The 22097-nt window shown below is 41.6% G+C and overlaps 1 protein-coding gene across 3 annotated transcripts in view; it reads right to left on the reverse strand.

Annotated features, from left to right (window-relative positions):
• CRAMP1 (cramped chromatin regulator homolog 1) overlaps window positions 1-22097 on the reverse strand; it is a 47200-nt gene that overhangs the window by 3478 nt on the left and 21625 nt on the right. For all 3 annotated transcript variants that reach the window (XM_053957393.1, XM_053957394.1, XM_053957392.1), the window contains 14 exons: window positions 17248-17333; window positions 16441-16564; window positions 15254-15335; window positions 12932-14191; window positions 10537-10711; window positions 8067-8248; window positions 7324-7398; window positions 5961-6042; window positions 5164-5268; window positions 4337-4515; window positions 3732-3800; window positions 2160-2394; window positions 1674-1838; window positions 884-1029 (listed from right to left, as the gene is read on the reverse strand). In XM_053957393.1, coding sequence (XP_053813368.1) covers window positions 884-1029; window positions 1674-1838; window positions 2160-2394; window positions 3732-3800; window positions 4337-4515; window positions 5164-5268; window positions 5961-6042; window positions 7324-7398; window positions 8067-8248; window positions 10537-10711; window positions 12932-14191; window positions 15254-15335; window positions 16441-16564; window positions 17248-17333 — 2965 coding nt within the window. The remainder of the gene's footprint in view (window positions 1-883; window positions 1030-1673; window positions 1839-2159; window positions 2395-3731; window positions 3801-4336; window positions 4516-5163; window positions 5269-5960; window positions 6043-7323; window positions 7399-8066; window positions 8249-10536; window positions 10712-12931; window positions 14192-15253; window positions 15336-16440; window positions 16565-17247; window positions 17334-22097) is intronic.

A 22097-nucleotide genomic window follows, 5' to 3' on the forward strand; every position in this document is an offset into this window, starting at 1 on the left:
TGTTTAATTTCCTGGCCATGCGCCTGTTGAAAACAGCTCATGATATCATCGGTAACTTTTGGTTCCACACCTTTGGATTCGCCCTGGATCATGCTCAGCTCGTGTCTATAGGCATATCCAGGTACAGCAGAGCTGCTTCCCAGACAGCCAGTCCCCAGCTGATACTGCTGTGGGGTTATTCCTTAATCCCTTTCTAGGGCAGGACTTTGCAGTTTCCTTACTAAGCTACATAATGTTCCTGCAGCTCATTCTTCCCATCTGTCCCTCTGAAAGGGAGCACTGTCCTTAGGTGTGTCACAGCCTTAAAAAGTGCTGGATTTCATTCTACTCCTTCGAAAGAGTTCAAAACAAAGGGATACCTCTGCCAACAGAGGCAAGTAATTCAGCAGCACAGAACCTTCTGCCATCCTCTCAGGTAACTTAGCATTAGCCATGTCCTACTTCTTCCTTCTGGACCTATTTGTTTTTTCCTACCAGGCTTCCAACTGTATTGTAGCTGCATCACTATTCATCTTGCTCTTATCTTTAGCACTTTCAGTTCTTGCTCTACAATGCAGGACACATGCAACAGAATGATAGAATCTTTCTTTATCAGAACAAAGGTGTATCCAACAGGTGAATATGACCTCCCCCAGCAAAAAGAACCTGGGTTGAAGGCGCTCACAGCAGCTTCTCACACCAACTCTGGTGTCGGGTAATTACCCTCAGATAATTTTACATCTTTCTGTTATGACCGTAATTCTCGTCTACTGAGCTGAAGTGCAGGTGTCAAAGCACCTCTGCATTTGAAGTATCTCAGGAAGGTCTGAGGGACAGTACCCAGTAACTGTAACTTCCAGCACTGCAAGAGGAAGCAGACTCTGAGTGTAATTTGCTGACATACCTCTGCGACATCTGCCAGGGACCGCGACACAAAGGAGTCCCGTGAGTTTCCATCCAGCAGGCTGGGTCCCAGTAAGGAGGTGCCACTGGTGTTCCCAGCTGGAGTTGGTAACATTTTTCGTCCCTTCTCTGGGGAGATGAAACTTGCTACAAAGAAAAGGCACATCAGTAAGTCACTGCACTGAGTGTTCTTAACTGGGAGGATAAAAAAGAAGGGCAAGGAAATTCAAAATGGAGGACAGATATCCATTTCTTCCATCTTTTAAAAATTATGTGTTGCCAGCATCAATACCATCACCACACTGCTAAGAGTAAGGAGACTTATTACACTGGCCCCATGAATTATTAATTAAAAAAAAAAACCTCAACAACTAAACCTCAACTAAGCCCAGTGAGTGACCTCATGTCTTTTGAGGTAGTATTTATGAAGCACACAACAAAGTCTGTTTTTCCACCAGCACAGCCAAAGACATTTGTTCATTTTGGCACAAACAGTCCAAATGTCTCACCCTAACTGATGAATCAGGCTCCAAACAGACTACAAGGAACTGCCAAGGAATTACTTGTCCCAAGCTATGGGCCCCAATCTAGCAACAGGATCTTTTCAGGAACAGACTTGTAAAGAGAGAGAAAACGTACTCAAGGCAACACTGTGGAAATGAAAGCAAGAAGTATTTGGGTTTACTGGGTTTACAGTTTTTCAAAGGATTCATTTCTGATAAACAATGCTGGGTTTTTTTGTTAACAGGAAAACACTTTTTGGTTGCACTTCTCTGCATCTGGACACTTACAGAACAAGCTGCTGAGGGAGGAGTCTGTGGAGTCATTGGGGTACCACTGGGGATCATGGGTGGGAGACGCAATCCAGTTCTGCTGAGGACTACTGGATGGGGACGGAAGACTTTTGGAGCTGTCACTGCCATTCAGCTTTGCAGGAGAGAGAGAAACACCTTCATCTGTAAGCCAATGTCGAGGATCACAAATTCAGTTGATATGGTAAAGTTATAGGACACTGCAACAATTCTTGTTTAGAAAGAAAAAAAAACCCAAACAACAACAATAACCCATCTGCCCTATATTTGCTAGAAAATAAAGATCGGGCACAGAATTTTATTTGCAACAGATATTTGGAAACAAACAAACAAACAAACAAACACCAAACCCACAAAAACCTCATGACCCAAGAACTGCATCCTGGAAAAGTTTCTGCTGCTATGTAAGATGTCAGGGATTTTTTTAAAGTTGATAGGCAGACTTTTAGCTAGTCTTAGACTTACTGTATTGGCCAGAGCTAATGGCTATTTCAATGATGGAATCACTGATCTGAGTGGCAGGTTCGCCTTGGGAAAGCACATCTTCAGGTGGTCCAGGCAGAGAAATATCCAAGAGAGCAGAAACATTCGGAGGAGAGAGCCGAGTACTGGAAGTTTCTGATGAGGGAAGTGGAGGGGTGGACAGACCATTCTGGAGACAAGTCTTGGCCAGTTCTGGTAGAGAAAGGACTGATGTACCCTGTCACAAGAAACAAAATTAAGTTTTCATAAATTTATTAAAAACTCAGAAAACTAAAAAGCAACATTTTGGCTCTTGAGTATCATATTAAAACCAGACTTCTAACATAAAAAATCCAATAGATAATATGCCTAAATTAGAGGAATATACTATTTATATAATAAACCTGTATTATTTTAATGAAAAGTACCTGTAAGCATAAACAAATATGCTTCAGCCCATATCCTGCCAAATAATCTGAAAAAATATGAGTCTGTAACATTCCAAAGAATATTTAAAACAGCCTACATAACAGAACAAGCATAGTCTTAAAATTAACATAATTTTGAAATATCTAAAAGATAGCTCCCAATAGATATTTATTAATTTGCCTTTGTATAGGTAAAAACCCCTTTAACTTCTGGAAGAGAATACACATATTTTAAACTGATAACTCACATTTATTCACTTTTTACAGCAGGATTTCCCAAAATTCAACTGATCTTTAAGGAGTCTCATTATCAGTACCTCATTGTTAAACTGTAACTTTTTTTTTTGATGTAGTGTATACACAGCTGTCCTAAGAGCAAGAACCAGAACCCAAGGCCCCATTACCACAATAAATGCCTCATAGGTTCATGTCCTAACATCTGTCCCATAAAAAAAATCTTCATCTCCTTTATGCTCTCCAATAAAACTATTTTCTTTTCACATGCAGGCATCACAGGGAGCATGGAAAGTGCTTCCACTGAAGAAAAGAAGAGCCTGTATTCTGAGGCCTAAAAATCCAGCACCAGGTCCTGGATCCCACCGGAGAAAGAGTCTGGGGACAGGATGACAACACTCATCCTGCTGAGCCTCATCAAGAGCCATCACAGTTTCTCTTTAAGTATCTGTCTATGTCTTACTGGATCCTGCACAATAAACAGTGAATCTCTGGAAAGGATGCTGACATTACAATCACACTTTTAGTCCTAATAATCCTCCTTTAGCTACATGGAGGCAGCAGGACTGCAAACTGCTGGAATGTCTCCTTGTGATGGTCTAAAATACACACATAGATATAGCAGAGCGATTATAAACTCCTCCACTCTATTAAGAGATATGTAAAGTTTGTTTGTCCCTCACAGGTCAGGAACTGTCAGCTTCACTTTGATTTTAGGGAATGGCACACACACATATTTAAGCAGCTTTCCAAAATTTCTTTAAACCTCTTCAGATGCTAGGGATTTCATTTCCACCAGGCAGTACCAGTGGTGCGCAATTACCTGGGAGTACGGCGTTTTAACTAGCAATACCAGTGGTATTTTCACAGAACATTACCAATTCCAGAGCACTGTTCCTTCTGCACACTGTACCTGGAAGCCATCCTGCTCGGGCCGGGTCGGCAGGCTGATGTACGGCACCCGGCACCCTGGGCCTGAGCCCTGCAAGCACAACAGAAGCCATGTGAGTGACCAGCTGGGGAGGGAAGAGATAAAGGCCTATCACCATTTATCTGTGCTCTTCATACATCTCATGTCTTTCCAAATTGTCCATCAACTCCCTGAGAACATGACATGGACTAACACATGTCTGGGTCTCAATGAAAGAAACAGCAAGGAGAAATTAGTTTCCATTCCAAATACAATCCCAAAAAGTCTATTTTTTGCCCCAGATTCCCTACTGAATTTCTGAAATGCCATCCCTTCTTTTCAAGCCAGATTTCTGGATGGCCAAGTTCAATGCTCTACCAGCTGCAAACTATTTCACAGGATGGAAATTCATTCAATGAGATGATGCTTTGATCCCTCAACCCCAAATACACAGTACACAACACAGACTGGGTCTGCCATGACAGCAGTGTCTAACAGCAAGCCCCAGGAGAAAGCTCACTGAGGAGTCATAATAATACAGCTTTTTTATATGATGAAGAACAAGACAGTTAAGCACTTGAAAAAAAGCTTATGCAAGAGCCTCTGACCTCCACAGTGCTGATGGAGCCTCCGTTCTGATGTGCTGCTGCTGGCTCCTGCCCTGTCACTACCGGGGGCACTGCATCTGGTGACAATGGAGACACACCTGGCAAGCCATCTGCATCCAGGACAGGCATGGGACTACCAGGGATAATGCCAGCACTTTTAGCTGCCAAGTCAATAGCACCTTGGGTGAAACAAAACACCAAAAGATATATTACAAGCTTCTTCTTCACTTTGTTATGATTCTCTAAAAGATGATTTTTTCAAACTTACCCAGAGTCAAAACTCAGCCTATGTAAAAAAGCAGCAATGGTAATGATCTGATCATCTGGGTCAGCTGCTTCTCTGCACCAAGGGTAATGCTGCTTTTAGCTAAAATGTTTAACTTTTCTGCCCTGTTCCAACCTCTTACTAGGTATATCAAAATAGCTGAGAAACATCCCAGTTCTCTTCCCATTCTTTTCTTTTCTTTTTTGTCCTCCAAATTGGTAAGTATTTCATTATGCAATTTCCAGAAATTTCCTATGGGTTACTAGAGGAGGTCTAGAAACAATACAGCCTTATTTTGTTATCTTGCCTCTGACAGCCATGCAGACTCTGTGTAAAAATTGTAAGTTGTTGTAAGGGTCAACCTCACCCAGACCTTTTAAAATCCACTTCAAACATCTGAATGTCTTCTCATCTCAAAAGAATCTTCTAGGTAAAACATAGATGCAGTCACTGTTTTCACCTCATTAATTGTTCTAATTATGGAACCCACTCTCTACTGCGAGACAGTACCTGCCTGGAGGACACCAGCATGGCTTTTATTGCAGAATTCAGAATGACTTACTAGACAGATGGTTGGTGGCCTGTGTTGGAAGAACTTTGGGCACAATTGGACGAGAAACAGCAGCTTTAGTCAGTGAGGACTGGATTGGCCGAAATGAACCTCTCCCTGGGGGGAAGCATTAATACCTTTCACGCAAATGAAATCTAACACCTTTAAAGCAGAACACAACACAATTGAATGGAAGCAAATAAATTCCAAACAGCAGCAAGCTGCATGAATGTAAGTAGTGGACATGATGGAATAGAGCTAAAGTAGTGATGTGAGCTAACCAGTGTTTTGCCACAGACACGCAACAGCAAGTGCTGCTGTGCTATTGGAGCTGCTCTCATACTATCAGTGAAGACAACCCTTCAGGTCTCATGCTGGTTTTCATGGGGGATCACCTGTACTACCACTGTACTCAAGAGTGTACCAGCAGAAAAGGAAATACGGGCAGTGCATTGCTTATGCTGTATAAAATTTAGACAGTATCCCAGGTACTAGGCAAAGTCCAATATAAAATCTAGACAAATTATTATACCCTACGGAACAAAAATTCCCATCTAAGTATTTTATTCCAAATTTCGTCTCCCTGTTGAGAACTCCTTGCTCTTCTGTGATTTCAGAAATCTTGGGAAATTGAAGAAAAAAAAATTATCAAAAGCACAACTTGCTTCACAATGATCCAGGAGAGCAATTCCATCATCCTGCAGGCTGGTGACATTGTAATTTTGAAAGAGTATTTTCTTCTTTTTAGAAATTACTTCTTCATACAGTTTTAAGGGACACTTTTCAGTTTGTAGAAGTGCTAGACTCACCTGTAATGGATGAGTTGGACAAGATAGAAAAGGAACAGACATGCTGGGATGGATTTCCAGATGGTCTGGGGAGCAGTGTTCTCTATGTGAGAGAAACAATAAACCAGGGTAGATTTAAACACAGACAGAGGTTAACACTCTTTGTATAAGTTGCAGGAGTTCGTGAGACCTTCCAGAATAGCAGAGTATTTCTGTGGCATTACTATCATGCATGAGACACAACAATGTGATCAGTGTGCCCTTGAGAAAAAAGCTACAGAAAGGAATGATGTGTTTTGTCTGTGAATTATTAAAATAAAGTATTTCCACATGGAAAATTCTCAGAGAAATGCTGATTAGAACTATAATCCTCTCTGATTATATTTGCAGCGATTTTCACATCTCTCTCAGAATTACAGCAGTGATCTTAAGCATGGTACCTAGTCTGTGTACAAACTGATCTGCCCTTAAAATTCAGCAAGGGTATATGAGTGAGACAGCTGTGTGTACTTGGGAGCTCTTAAAACACATGGAATTGCCCAGATCTGATGATCTCAGGATCAAAAATAGTCCAGGGGTAAATTCTGCATCCCCTACTCTTATACAAAACAGAAGAGAAAAAATGGTATAGTGACACTTGTGAACTTTTGTTTTCCCCAGTAGGTTACTATTTGTCCCAGTCACATGTGCCTTTTCCCAGGGTTATCAGAGCAGTGTAAAGGAGGGTAAGACCTGTCTGTCACCAAAGCACCACAACAACTGGGCCATTCCTTCCATACATCTTTTTCCAAGCCCCATTTTTTCCCAGGAATCATTGTTCTTTCAAAGTGTTTTATGGCTTATTTCACTACAGAGGCTTATATCCACCACAGTTTAACATCCACTACTGAGCAGGAAGCAGGAAAAGGATATAAAGGAAGATTTGTGTGTTAAAAGATCTGTGTTGTTAAGAGGGCTGCCAGCTCCAACACTGCCAGCACAGGACAGCACAGGGACAACACTGCCTATGCCTCAGTGCCAGAAGGCCCAGGTAGCAGAACCTGCTTCCAGGTTTCAGAAGCGTCTTCCAGAGGCTTTTTGATTTCTCCAAACTACCTTAGGCACAGGACTTCTGCTGTTGTTGATATTCTTCATACAGGGAACGTAACATGGCTAGTTACACTAGAGACTGAAGTGTTCCTTCATAATTTCAGCTTTGTATTTCCAGTGGATGGATGAGGGAAATTCAGGTTGTTGTTTTTTTTTTTTTTTTTTTTTTTTTTTTTTTTTTTTTTTTTTTTGTTTTGTTTTTTTTTTTTTTTTTTTTTTTTTTTTGTTATGTGCAAATTACTACAGCCTTACTGATACTCAGGGAACAAAACAGGCATCTGCACATTGCTCTGACCTGTACTACCAGTGGCTTCCGCAAGTGCCTGTTCCGTAACTTCCTGGGCTTTGGAAGGAAGAAGTCCGACTGCATCTGGACAACAACAGGAAATGAAACACAATTATTTTAAGCCTCCAGACACAGAATAAATTACATCCCCCAAATTCTTATTTTCAATAAAGATTAATTAGTGTTAACTAAAATACTGTGTTTTGTTTCAGATAGCACAATATCCTTCCTGCTAGAGTCAGAATATTTTCCACCTAGAATGTTTTTTTTCTTCTTTTTTTATGGAGATAAAGCTTTATCCCAAAAAAGCCATTTCATTACCAACTACTTCGGCTTCCTACAAAATTCTTAGTGAGACTGTATACATAAAAATTAGAATTTGACTTATATACAGCAATGAGGCTGTGATAAAATTAGCTACACATCAGAAGGGGAGTAAGTTTTTGCCAAATCTGGCACATATATTTGCTGGAGCAACTTAATTAGACAGCAAATAAGTGTCATCAGATGTGTGATGGTATTCAGATTTGAATTACCTGAATTACCTGAACAGGTAATGTCAGTTCAAAGCACACTTACATAGTCAAAATCTCACGCATCTCATTTAATACAATGTTAAACTTAAGCATGATAAGAAGCACTGCTTCACAAGGCAGCCCATACTTTCTGAGGAATTCAGAATCCCTGTGATACCTCCTGGAAGCTGACTCATGCACACCACACTGCATTTTCTGTTCAGTCATCTCACTTACACTGATGGTGTCCAGGTGCTGCCGGAAGGTCAGCTCTGCTTCCTTGCTGGGCAGGAACAGTTTCCCATGGCGGCTGTTGGGGGGAAGGGTTGTAGGGACTGCAAACAGTCCACTGTCGGCCTCTGTGCTCCCAGAACTTGAAGGACTAGCCACCAAGAGAGGTCTAGGGAGGTTTCTCAAACCTAGAAGATTTTAACAGCAATTTAAATGAAATAAAGTGAAAACAAAAGAAATAAAGGGAAAATAAAGTGAAAACAAAAGTGAAATAACTCTTTAGTAGCTGAAGGATCATAGAGAGCTGGGACTTAAGGATTCAGGCTTTGTCACCAGCTGTTTCCAAAAGCAGGAATCTCTCCATATTTCCCTTTTCCCACCTGCAAACTGACAGTATGTACATGCTATGAATACCACTAATATTCACTTGCTTTGAAATTCTTGGAAGTATGGGATTAAATGTAATTTTACACTACTTAAGAAACTAGAATTGAAGCCCTATTTTCAGCCCCACACAGACAGTGATAATCAGTTTATCTGTTCATCTTGTAGGCATACCTGAGGGCCATTCCCAGTAAACAAACTATATCTACAATTTCTTATGTAGGGGAAGATAATACAAGCACAGAGGCATTTTACAGTGTTTATGATTTATTTACACTCCCCACCCCTTCTTTCCCTATAGTAATTTGAAGTGCAATTCCAATAAAATCAATCTGGTGATGGAATGGAGATTAATTTACCAGAAGACCTTCCCAAAGATGGACTGTCTTCAAATACATTTGGCATAGTGAAATAATGGTAACTTGTCTGAGTAAAACTTCCCAATTTATGTTTAAGTTAAAAAAAAATGTGTTAGGATTTTCCTCTGCACACAGCCAGCTTGGATGAAAGCCAGCATTGTTAGCCTGTCACTCTGAGGTAGCCAAGATCCACACAGGTGCTTTACAGCACCAGTTAGCCCAATTAACCTGCTCCTGGGTTCACTGCTTCTCAGAGCAGGGGTGTGAAAAGGATTGCCTAAGAATAACAACTGGTCCCAGTAACCCCAACACTATCACAAACTTCCCTGAAGTCATAAACATTTGGCGGCAAATGCAACTGGGCTGAAGCACAGAACTGAAATTCTTGGCCTGTATGGCTGGGGCTCACAGGTTACAGCAGCCATACCCCCTATTAAAGAAAAGGCAATTCATAATCATTCTCTATCTTACAATCATAAAATCACACAACTGGTTTGGTTTGGAAGGGAAGCTCATCTTGTTCCACCCCTTGCCATGGGCAGGGACACTTTCACTATCTCAGGTTGCTCCAAGCCCCATCTAACCCGGCCTTGAACACTGCCAGGCACCCAGGGATGGACACAACTTCTCTAGGTAATTGTGCCAGGGCCTCACCACCCTCACAGGTATATTTCTTCCTAATATGAATTCCACAGGTAATATTTCTTCCTAATATTTGATTTAAACCTATAGTGGCAGGATGGCACAGAAAATTTTCAGTAAATATTTATCAACAGATTTTACACTGGGCATCTACTTGCCTGTTTTGTAAGCTGATATTCTCTTGAGATCTCACACCCTGTGCCTGTCAGCATGTACTGGTTCAGGCTGGGAAGGGGTTAATTTTCTTCAGTGGCAGTTTTGGATTTGCATTGCAAACAGTGCTCACAACTCAGGGATGCTTTAGTTACTCCTGAACAGGACTTACACTGGTCAAGGCCTTTGCTGCTCCTCACCCCACACTGCCAGTGAGGGGGCTGGGGATGTATGAGGAACTGGGAGGGGACACAGCCAGGACAGATGATCCCAGCTGACCACAGTGATATCCCACACCATGGGGGGTCATGCTTAGCATAAAGAGCTGGGGGAAGAAGAAGAAGGAAGGGGGTGGACATTCAGATGGAGGGCGTTTGCCTTTCCAAGTTACTGTTACATATGATGCAGTCATGCTGTCTTGGGGATGGTTGAACATCTGCCTGCCCAGGGGAAGCAGGGAACAAATTCCTTGCTCTACTTTCCATGAATGGTGTTTGCTTTCCCTAATAAACTGGTTTTATTTCAAACCATGAGTTCTCTCAGTTTTACTCTTTCAGTTCTCCCCCATTCCACCAGAGGGCAGTAACTGAGTAGCTGCATGGGGCTGAGTTGCTGGCTGGGATTAAACCGTAACACAGCTCCCAAAAAAACCCAAGCATCTTCTCTAAGAGTGACTAAGGAGAGTTCTTCTGGATTGTGAACTGCATTACTGATGTGCATTGTTATTCAAGATTCAAAGCAGCACTGGACATAGGACAATTCTAAAGCAAATTAGCACACACCAAAGTTCTCAGACAGTGAAGTTCCTAAGAGTAAGAGCACTTCTCCTTCCAGTGTTCCATCTCTGGAAAGTTCTCATCATGGTGTGAGGTTGATTTCATCAAGTGGATTTCATTTAATAAGTTGATTTCATCAAGTGGATTTTTAGGAATACTCACCTGAGGAGCTGGAAGCAGCACCCGGAGAAAAGGTCTTGTTACGAAGGGCAGACTGATTCCGTGCACAGCCTGGACTCCTGGTGTTGCTGGCAATCACCTTTCCCGGGGGAGTCAGGGATTGCTCCTCCTGAGCAGGCTTTATAGGTGACGTGGCAATGGAGCTCATCTCGGGCATCTGAAAATGCACATTAAATGAACATTTTGTGCTGGTACAACAAATGTATTGGGAAACTCACTGTACTTAGAAGACTTAAAATTAAGATCTGACATACTACAATACCTTAAAGTACTCTAAGCAATACCTCTTAGTGGGTGTGAGGGGCAGCTGAAATTGCCTTCCTGCCCATTTAGCATTGTTGGATGTCAACAATTCAATGTATTAATTTATGTTACAATTGGGTTAACACTCAACAAGCTTCACGCAATGTGCTGGATCACCGCAGGATAGAAAGAAAGAGAAAAAAAATTGTGTTGGTTTTAATTCAGTGCACAGCTATTTTTCATAAACTCCATACAGAGGGCTGCTCTGGTGAGAAATACATCTGGACAAAAACATTTTAATTCTCCCTTAATTCTAATCAAGTAGAGTTTTGAATTTTTCCCCTTCCCTTCTCTTTCACAGTGTAACACAGCACTAACAAGAGACACATGCACTTCAATAATTTTACAGCCCTATCCAGTTGTTTCATTAAGTTGTTTAAACTGTTTTCTAGAAAACCCTCCCTTTTTAAGGAATCTATGTGCAATCACAGTCTTAAAATTACACCCACTTCTCAACTACAATACCACTTCACCATTTGTTTTATGCTGATTTTCGTTTAAAGGATGAACCACAGCACAGCTGGCTGCTTTGGCTATTACAGATTATCTGGAGAAAACAGCAGGCATGCACACAATCAATCCTTCCTCTTAAAATATCCTGTGGCAAAAATATCATAGTTCCTGTCATTATTTGATGAAATGCAACTTTCAAGACATCTACAGTGCTTTCAGTGAGGCAGTAAATATCTTCCTGGCCTTTGCACTATCAGTGCCACAATGTTCATGCTTCAAGGAGAGTATGTTTTTCTGAAAAACAGTGAGAATAAAGTGGTATTTGACAAATGAAAGGTTGTGTTCCTTTTTTTTTTTTGCTGGAATGTACAATATGGTACATATGCTTAAAGAACTCCTTTATTGTTCAGTAGTACTATGCTACTGTAGGACAGCCAAGAGTGTGAAAGTGACAGAAGAACACATCCAAATCCTAACTGCTGGTTTCTCCTCCTCTTCAATTCCTCTCCCTGCAAGTCTCAGGGATGTCCTTCTTTATAGTTTGTGATTGCTTCATCATATCATGCCTAGCTGTCACCTGTGTCACCAGAAGTAAAACTAGATGCTAAAGAGGAGCTGGTATTCCAGATGTGTGAGATGGCAGACCAAAAGCCTTTGCAGTTTAAACAAAGTCAATATCTGGAGCTGCATCTGAACAAAGATGGGTTTAAATTTATAAAATCCTTCATTCCATGTCTGTAGAATCAGAATCAAAAGGAACTTTGGAGGAGGTTAAATCACCAACAAACAAGGATTAAGGAACTCTGTGTTTGGGAACAGTGATACATTTGCATCCTGGGTGGAACTGAATCTTTAGTACATCATATCTACCACAGGCATTTGAGCAGATTTGCTGAACTCTGTGTCTTTTTAAAAGGTTTTTTACTGAGTTTCAGTTGGCTGCACTAGGTGGAATTGGCTACCCAGGTATCACTGGGGCAAATCTTAAATACAAGTTTACAAAGCACAAGAAGGAAAGCAAGTTCATTCCCTAAGGTCTGCCTAAGGACTGGGACTGTTGAACAGCTATCCTGGAGTCTGGAAACTTTTACCCAAATCAACTGTGGCAGGTGCAGTTCTGTTGACTCTGCTATTCTGAAGAAACACATTCTTTTCACTCTCACACTGTGTAATTTGAACTACATAAACATTGAAAATCAATGCAGTTTTCATGTGCAATATTAATCTCATCCAGGCTCCATTTCCCACAAAAGGCTGGATTAGATGATCTTCCAAGGCGCCTTCCAACCCAGGCTGTTCTAAGGTTCCGTGACTCTGAGAGAGAACAGAAGGCACCTCACCTCATAACTGATCTTTTGAGTAGTCACATTAAATGTTCACTGGAACACCAATTAGACTCACAGCAAACCAGAAGCTAAAATGCAGTGTAAAGAACATACTGAAGCAAAGTCCACTCTGTGGCCAACTGTCTTGTGTTGTAGTTTTTGTATAATTTAAACACAGGAATCTCCAAAGCTCTTGACATGGCTAGTTACCGATTTATTGTGAATGCACAACTGGGCAATTATTCCCCAAATGAAACTAGAGTTTAGTATCTGGAGCATGAACAAGAGCTACTTACTGGTTTGGGATTGACTTCAGTAGAGATGAGTCTCAGAAGGCAATTCAAGAGCCTCTGCTTGTGAAAGGTAGGACATGCAGGGACAGCACTGGACTCAGATGTCTGCTCTCTAGCATGCTGGGTTTCTGGCTCCAAGACAGCCAACCAGTCATATTCCAGCTGCAGCTTGTTCGGTTTGCCCATCATGAGGTAGACTTCAGCCAGTGTAAGGCTCTCAGAGGTTCGCAGACTCCATCCTTCTTCTCTAACTTGTTGGGAGAGTCGACTTGGGTCATCCTTGAGAGACTTTGTACTGGATTGTCCCTGAGGTGGAGGTGGAAACAAGGAGCCCAGCTTCTCTTGAGAATCTTCCATTACTGCATCCATGATATCCTTGGTACAAGCATCGAGCTGCTGGCCCTGGCTGTGGCTGGCCTGAGTTTCACATCTGCCGCTGCCAGGGGAAGCCACACCACCTCTCAGTAACTGGGAACAAGAGTCAGAGGTCTCTGCACTCCTCCTGCCTGGAAAAACCACTGGAGAAGCATTACCAGCTGCTGAAGCAGAGTCTTTCCCATGCAGTTTGTCTGTGCAAGAACATTTCTCTGGGACAATTAGATCCTGGCAGGACTTCATGTACCGTGGGAATGGATCGAGCAGAGAGAGCTCCTCCACATCAGGGATCTTGCTGCAAGCACACTCTGTGCTGCACAAGGGTAGCACACCTGCCTGGTCACTAGCCAGGGCCTCCCTGCTCTCCATGCAGGGGGCCACTGAGCTCAGCTTTTCCTGGTGCCCTCCTGGATCCTGAAGTCCAGAAGGTGATTTCTGGAGGGAATTAGTGATGCCAAGATTTGAGGCTATTCCTTCCACCAGGACAGGCTCTGGGGCACCATCTTCAGTGCTTGCAGAAACTTCAGCTGTAGGCTGCAAGGTTCTGCTGGGCTCTGTAGTGCTCTCTCCCCTTCCCACACCTTTACCTTCCATCCCCCGCAGGTATTTCAGCTGTCCCCTTGCTGTCCCCTGACCACTCTGTATGCCAAGGATTTGGGCAGGGGGGAGTAAGTGAGAGTCTTTTGTGTTCTGTTTGCATTTGCCCGTTTCCTGCCAATGCACAGTACAGAAGGCCTTGGAGTGGACCACTCTGGCTACCCCAGGCAGTGGAGTGAGGGTACAGTTCTCCCCTGGAAAGAGATGGAGCATCACTTTCTCCTCTGAGAAGCTGCCTCTTGTTTCTGCGTCTCTGGAGTCTTGAAGTTGCTGTTCTTCAAGTGTTTTACGCTAAAAAAAGACGTGTCAAAGAATGTAACAGTCATCTTCCCCTTCCAAAAATGTACCTGGGAGCCTATTTTGCAAGTTTAAAAAAAAAAAAGTAAAATAAAACCTAGCTGATTGAGGACATGTTCTCTATTCAGCACAGATTATAGTGAAGACAACTATAATCAGAAATTAGGTCCTTTGTGGTGATAAAGACTGCAGTGAAGACCTGCTACAAGCCCAAATATCCATTCCAAACAAAATTACCTCTCTGTTTCACACACCACTGTAATTGTAAAAAAAAAAAAAAAAAAAATCCCAATCAACAAACCCCAACAAAACCAAGCAAAACCTCTAACACTCCAAAGCAGCCTCTCATGAGTGCAGCAAACTCCACCTTACACACTCTGACATCCTTCAGAGTTTCAAGTGCTATGCTGCTGCTTCTTCCAGGCTCACAAATTCAACAGAAAAGCCTGAATGAAAGGTCAAAGAAGAGGATAAAACCTACATATGAGAAGGACTACGTTCAGAACAGAACAGCTGCTAACTCACAAATCCTTCTATTGCATGGATCAAAGTTCAGAGGCACAGACACCTTGAATGCTGTATGGCTCAGACAGTGCAGAGATACATTGCAGGTAGCAGCAGCTACCTCAACAAGAAGCTTAAGCCTATACTGGTGAAAATGCACCATGTGCAAAGATCTGTCCTTAATCTCTCTACTGAAACTGGAAACAGAATTGTTAGTTATTATCCAGGCTGTACTGGGGTCACCCACTGATAATGAACCAGACTAAGATCACTGTTTGAGTAAATTAAATAAAGGCAGGAACATAATTTTTTCTTAACTAGCTTTTATGGGATGATAACAGAGAAGAACTGAGATAAAAGCAGAACACTATGGGATCTCCCACAAAAGTCTCCACTAGTGATGCTGAGACTTTATCTATATCTTTACTAAGCAGGGACTGGTACATTTATGAAGTAGATTCACTTTTCGGATGCAAAACTGAACTTGGAATAGGAAGGGAATTTCTCCCAGGACACACAGCACATGGAACAGACTGAGTAGGAAAAGGATACAACCCGCACTTCATGTAGAGCCCATTTCTGCTTCAGGAATTCAAGGAGGCTGGAGACCTTCCGATGTAACTCCACGATCATCCTGTATGCATGAGAAGCAAAGCAAGGGAACAGAGAACAATTGTCAGCAGGAGCTCCAAGTCCTAACCTTGATGCTAGAAGGGGAATTAAGGAATAAACTGGCATTCTATAATGCCAGCACAAAGAACACTCCCAAGCGCTAAGAAAAAAAGCTACAACAAAACCAAAAACATACGTTATCCCACAACTTTAAAATCTAGGTTAACTCACAACTGTGACAACTCACACATTCTAAAAGCCTGTCAGATAAACCTGACTTCCATGATTCAAGAAACTGTTTTTTTCCAGATGGAAGAAGATAGGAAAAGATGGCAGGACTTAGCTGAACTGCAAAAGTGCATTTCAAGTGCAGGCAAGGCATGAAGCTACTATATCAAGTATAAAAAGAAAGAGAAAAAGGGGCAAAAAAGACAAACAATTACTTTTTGAAAGCATTTTACTAAATAAACCTAACACAGAGAAGAGAATGGATATTTTTATCATGATCTTTGGTCACTACACTGAAGTGCTGCATTTGAAACAACACTCAACATCACAGAGGCCTCATGTTTGCTGTCCCAAGTTCTGGACTAGATAGAAGTACCAGGATGAACAGCCACTGATGATACTGAACAGCTGCACCAACAATGTTTTGCAAGGGAGAAACTACAAATACTTTCCATGCTGCTTTAATCACTGGGTGCAGGTGAAATGTTCAGAGCCTTGATGCAGGCACCTCTGACCACTGTGTATATTCCCTTCTCTCTGTCTACGGTACATACAATACAAATTTTAGTAGAATCAAGGCTACTATCTCCATTTTACTTGCCCTCTGCTCTGACATTAACATGGCACAAACTATACTCATCTCCAAAGCTAGTAGCTTCTTCATTACTGAAATTAAAAGATATAAAGAACAATGGTAATCTAATTTTCCCACGTGATAACTCATGTTTACAAACCATGCACTGGTTGGACAAAGGCTTCAGACTAGGTACACTTAGGCCAACTGCATTATCAAAGATGAACTGCCCAACTGGCAAAGAGAACCCTGAAGAAAGAGGAAGGGGCTAGGATGCTGCTCATCTATTTCCCTATTCTGAGCACCACAATCAGTTCTCCATTACCTAAGCCGTGGGTTCTGGGCAAGACTCTGTACTCGAGCCCATGCGTGGTTATTCCGTGGCTGCAACTCCACAGGGACCTTGAGGGGAAGTCGTACTGGCTTTTGGTCCTCTTCATCACTTACACCTGAATGGAGACGAAGCACAAAGAGTCAAAGCAAGGACAGCTCAGTCACAACACTGTGTGCTCAGTTGCACAACACAAAAGATCAGACCTACATCATCAGCACCTATAGACAACTCAGGCAGCTCAGCTTCATTAGTGGAGCCTGCTTCCTTAGTTTACCTTTTGTTTCAATATGCTCTTATCCTTGGACGCTGTAGTGGTACTGGGGATTTCAGTTGAGCAAGCAGTGTCAAAAATCAGATGTCTGGAAACTTTGAGCAAGTACAGTATTTCCAACCTTTGAACAGCCTGATTCTACTTACTTGGGAATGAGGAAGAAAACAAAAACCCAAAATGAAATCATAGATAGCTGAATAGGACAAAGTAAAAAATTTGAAAATGTTCAATGCTAAACACTATACTGCTGCTAATTCACTAGGACCTTCACATACAGTGAAAGCAGTAGTGAACTGGTCTGGTGTGAGTATTTTCTTTTCAAGTTAGCTGGTAAGAAAACTGGGTGAGTCCTGAAGTTACTGGGGTTATATGAGCAAACAGGCCAAGACAGAATACTATGCCCAGGACAAACACACAGCAGCCCAAATTCCCCTGCCAGTGATGGACACACTAGAACAAGCCTTCTCACTTTCTATGCTTCCAGCCATCTTCTAGAACACCCTCACATTCCAGCATCTTTTACTCACCATCTGGATCACAGAGCTTCTTCAAAGCCCTGCACATGGGAGCTTTGATACGCAGGTTTCTGCCTTTGTAACGAACAGTTGTAGCCCTGGATATATGGAAAGAGAAGTACTTAGAGGAACCAGTAACAACAGTATGTGAATACAGACCTATCCATCTTAGGCCCTGTCCTCTTCACCATCTTCATATATGACTTGGACACAGGACTGGAAGAGATATTAAGCAAGTCTGCAGACGGTACAAAATTGGGAGAAGCTGTGGACTCCCTTGAAGGCAGTGAGGCCCTGCAGAGAGAGCTCAGCAAATTAGAGGACTGGGCAATCACCAACCATGTGAAGTTCAACAAAGGAAAGAGCCAGATTGTGCACCTGGGATGGGGCAACCTTGGATGTATGGACAGACCGGGGAATGAGATGCTGGAAAGCAGTGCTGCAGAAAGGACCTGGGAGTCCTGGTCAAGGGCCAGTTGGAGCTGAGTCACCAGTGCCCTCCAGCCAAGAGAGAAATCCTTGTTCTGGGGGCACCAGGTCCAGCATTGCCAGCCAGGCCAGGGAGGGGATTTGCTGCACTGCTTTGCACTGGAGTGGCCTCACCTTGAGTATTGTGTGCAGTTTTGGTCACTACCATAGAATAAAGATATTAAACTATTGGATAATGTCCAAAGGAGGGCAATGAAAATGGTGAAGGGGAAAGCCATATGAGGACTGCCTGAGGGCACTTGGTCTGTTCAGCCTGGAGAAAAGGAGACTGAGGGGTGACCTCCTTGCAGTTACTACTTCCTCATGAGGAGGAGAGAAGGGGCAGACACCAATTTCTTCTCTGTGCTGGTTACCAGTGACAGGACCCAAGGAAATGGCCTGAAGTTGTGTCAGGGCAGGTGTAGGTTGGATATCAGAAAAAGCTTCTTCCCCCAGACTGCTTGGGCACTGAACAGGCTCCCCAAGGCAGTGGTCACAGCACCAACCCTGACAGAGATCAAGAAGCATTAAGACAATGCTCTCAGGCACAGTGTGACTCTTGGGGATGGTGCTATGCAGGGCTGGAAGTTGACCTTGATGATCCCTGTCCCTTCCAACTCAGCTTATTCTGTAATTCTGTGATCGGGGACACAGAGCAAAACACCACCATGGCTACAGTAATGAATACAGAAATGTAAGGCTCTGTAGTGCAAGTTCACAGAGCATTCAGTCTTTTCTATCACCTTACTTTTCATTGTGGAAGAGCTACTCTTGTGACTCTCCTCTTCCAGACTTCCATGAAACACTTGGTTGTCCACTCAGGGAGTGACTTCTGTTTTATAAGTGGACCAGGATCATCTTACTTTGGTTCAAGAGTACCCTCACAGACAACTGCTTCATAAAAGACAAGTGGTTTTGATTTAGTCTTCCCTTTATACTCATGACTCTTAATTATAGGACGAAAGAGTCTGAAGACTTTGCAGTCATTCATTTGGAAATATGATCACCATATCTGGTGCAGACATGAGGTCTAAGAGCTTGTGCAAAAACCTGAACAAAGTAACTTTTTACAGTATGATTTCACTGGTTCAGTTTCGATATCACTAGCAGTTTCAAAGATCCTTAACGGTCAGAGGTCATTTTTGTCTTCACACTGTGAAATGACCTGATTTCTTCACTCCATCAGTCCTGTTTTCTTTGGAGGGATTTAAAAGGCAGACATTGAGCCCAATCAAATTACCAATGGCAGTATTACTACCTAATACTCGAAGCATTAAGGATCAGCTGGCATAGAAGCAGCAGGATTGAATGCAAGTCCTTGCAGTAAAACAAAATAAATTATAAAGAATATTCCTATGCTGTAAGTAAAACACCATCATGCAGGAAGAGCAGTTGTCTACAGTGCTAAGAGGAAAATTTGCAAAAGGGCAGCAGAAGTGAGGGCAGACCTGAGAAGATGGAGCTGATGGGGTGAGCAACTCAAAAGTTTCAGTTACTGAACTGTGAACTTCTATAGATTTGGAATATCCCTGGGCTGGAAGGGCAGATTTCTTTTCAATTTAATTATTGGAAACAAGAATTGTTTGAAGACAGTTGCTCCCACCAAGTCCAACAGTGTAAAGTCTCTGTCAGTGTCTTCCAGTGTAAATAGTCTTAGAGAGCGACACAGAAACCCTTACAGATATCTAATCAATAAGTTAAGGACGAAAGTTAAAACCTCCTCCTGGGCACCTCAGCCTTAGCATGAGACTCCATATCCTCTTGTATTTATCCTTATATTAAAGTGTAGATATGATTTTATCAGAAAATCAGCATTTTGTACAATGATCTTCTTCCCTATTTGTAATCTGTTTTAATACAGCAAATTCTTTTCACTACTTGTGCAAGCTGAGAGTCTCCTCCTTGATTTTAGCTAATGCAATTCTTTATTATCAAGTGTGCCCTTGAAGCATATGAGTGAAGAGTTAGAAATAGCATTATTATTATCATCATCATAATTATTATCTTGACAGTTATAACAGTACAAGTAAGAAGGGGTTTGGGGAGAGAAACAGTTTTTATATTAACTGATATGACTATATAAACCAATCAAGTTTTGTGGAAATTGTTTAATCACATGAATGGAAAGTTATTGAAACAAGAGCCTGGCTACTCAGAAGACTCCGAAGGTTTGATCTGACTAAAACAGCTGAGCTAATTGATCTAAGAAAAAGAAGAAAGAAGTGCTGTTGTTCAGTTTTCATATTTCCTATTTCTGTTCAAGAACCCAGCTAGTTGGTCATAAAGCATTTATTGTTGAGTTAGGCTTCCTAGTGGTTGTTTGGGCTCCATTTGTCTGCCACCTGGGCTGCAGGTTTCCACCATCTGTTACCATGGAGCAGCTTATAAATGAACATGGATCAGCATCACAAACTCACAACTCTCTATCTGTGCTTCAAAGGGCAGAGAGATGAGAAAAAAACAACCAACCCAACCAAAACTTAAGATAAAAGACAGAAATGAAGTGTGAAAAATCTAAATATACTATGGAAAAGATATTATTTGAAAAAAAACAAAATAAAACAAAACAAAACAAAACAACGAAACACTAGGAGGAAAACCACATTGGAGAAAACCAAACAACTGCAAACCTGCTGATACCTATATGGAGAAGCAGGAACTACTGCCTTCCCTGAGCATGAGGGAAAATGGCACAGTTCAGAAGTCAGGAACCAAAGTACACCATTCAGTAAATGAGGAAACACAGAGCACACAAAAATGTGAAAAACCATTAAAGACTTCCCATGCAAGCTTTTACCCTGCCACTACAGAACTCTTCCACAACAACAGTGATCAATGTTATTTTCATGGTTCCCTCGCAAATGCTTTAGAATATCCCAGCTTGCTACATTCATGTGTTCTGCTTCTCCTAATTCCCTTTTCCATTAAGTACGCTTAGCTTCAAGCAATCTAAAGAGTCTAAAGAATAACTTGTTATCAAACTAATATAAAAGCAGATATATTTAGACTATAATTTTCTAATTGAAATCTGTAGCTGGGAGGCTGGAAGAAAACTATTTCTATAAATTTAGGGGAAAGCGCAGTAGAACAGTCTGTCTGCAACAGAACTACTTTTAGCTTCAAAATCCTTATTTTCTTCTGTTACCTAGATTCTGGATGTCTCCAAATGCAGAAAAGGGTAAGTCTTAAAAAAAGTTACTCTACTGACTATGCATTCAGAATTACCAGTCTGACTTGACACCAAGAGCATAACCTGCCTACTTAAAATGGTTTGGTTTATATATTATTTTTTTCAGTATGAGCTGTTATCTTACGATCAAGATTTTTAGAGAGTTACAGATTTCCCCTCAGCATGCCAAAGAGCTTTCCCAAGGAACTGGAAGACAGTGAAGAATCACTCCTATCCCACATAAAGTACATTCAGAATCTGAACCAGACAGAACAACTAATGCCTGTTAATGGCTTCTGTCTTTCTTACCTTGTGTTATAAAGAGCCTCTCAGGTTGTGGGGTAAAACCACATACTCTACAAGACACTGAAGAGTGCTCTGCTTAACTGGTGCACCATTACTTCTTTAATTAGGTGTTTTTTGTGCTTTGTTTTTGTTTTTTTTTAAATTACCCAAAATTCCTACATATTTACAAAGACATCGAGAAAATATTTGTATTCATTCATATGTAGTTTTTTATTAAATGTAAAGAGTGTTGCAAAACCTAAGTTAAATAAAAATGCTTCCCTACTAAAAATGAAACAAAACAACAAACCTTCAGTTTAAGTTTATTTAAATTAGTTACTGAGCAGTTCTGCTATACCACTATAAACCTTTCTGTCTTGTTATACATCCTAATCAATGTGTAGTAAAATTAAAATGCTGTAATAAAAATCTTAGCACAAAGGACTGGATAGAGCGGTCCTGTCTTTCAGCAGCTGAAGTAGGCCAGTGCTTCCCTGAGTACACTAACTACTCAGAACAGTTACAGAAGCTGATAGAATAATTCTTAGCTCCCCTTTGCATTTATAAAGATGTAAACGGTGATCTATTTTCTGCAAGATTCCCCATTTATTCAACAACTCCTGTACCACTGGCTGTTGACCAGCCTCATTTGCCTGTTACTGACATTCTGAAGACAAGTACACAGAGACTTTGCCAGTACTTACCAGAGTCAGTTGATTGGAGTTGTCAGGCACTCCTGACCTGGATTATAAGCTCTAGGAAGCTAGGAAGCTTTTAAGTATGGTTTTCTTATGAGTCCCTGACAGGGTCATTTGTTTTTCCACGCTCCATGAAATTAGTACAGAAACCAGAGATGTAAAACAAGCACTGAATTAGAGCATGTAACTCCAGGGTCAGGAGTCATGCTGCAAATAAATTGCCAGGTAGCTCCTCACAACCT

This window comes from Vidua chalybeata, chromosome 16, assembly GCF_026979565.1.
Source record: "Vidua chalybeata isolate OUT-0048 chromosome 16, bVidCha1 merged haplotype, whole genome shotgun sequence".
Classification (NCBI taxonomy): Eukaryota; Metazoa; Chordata; class Aves; order Passeriformes; family Viduidae; genus Vidua; species Vidua chalybeata.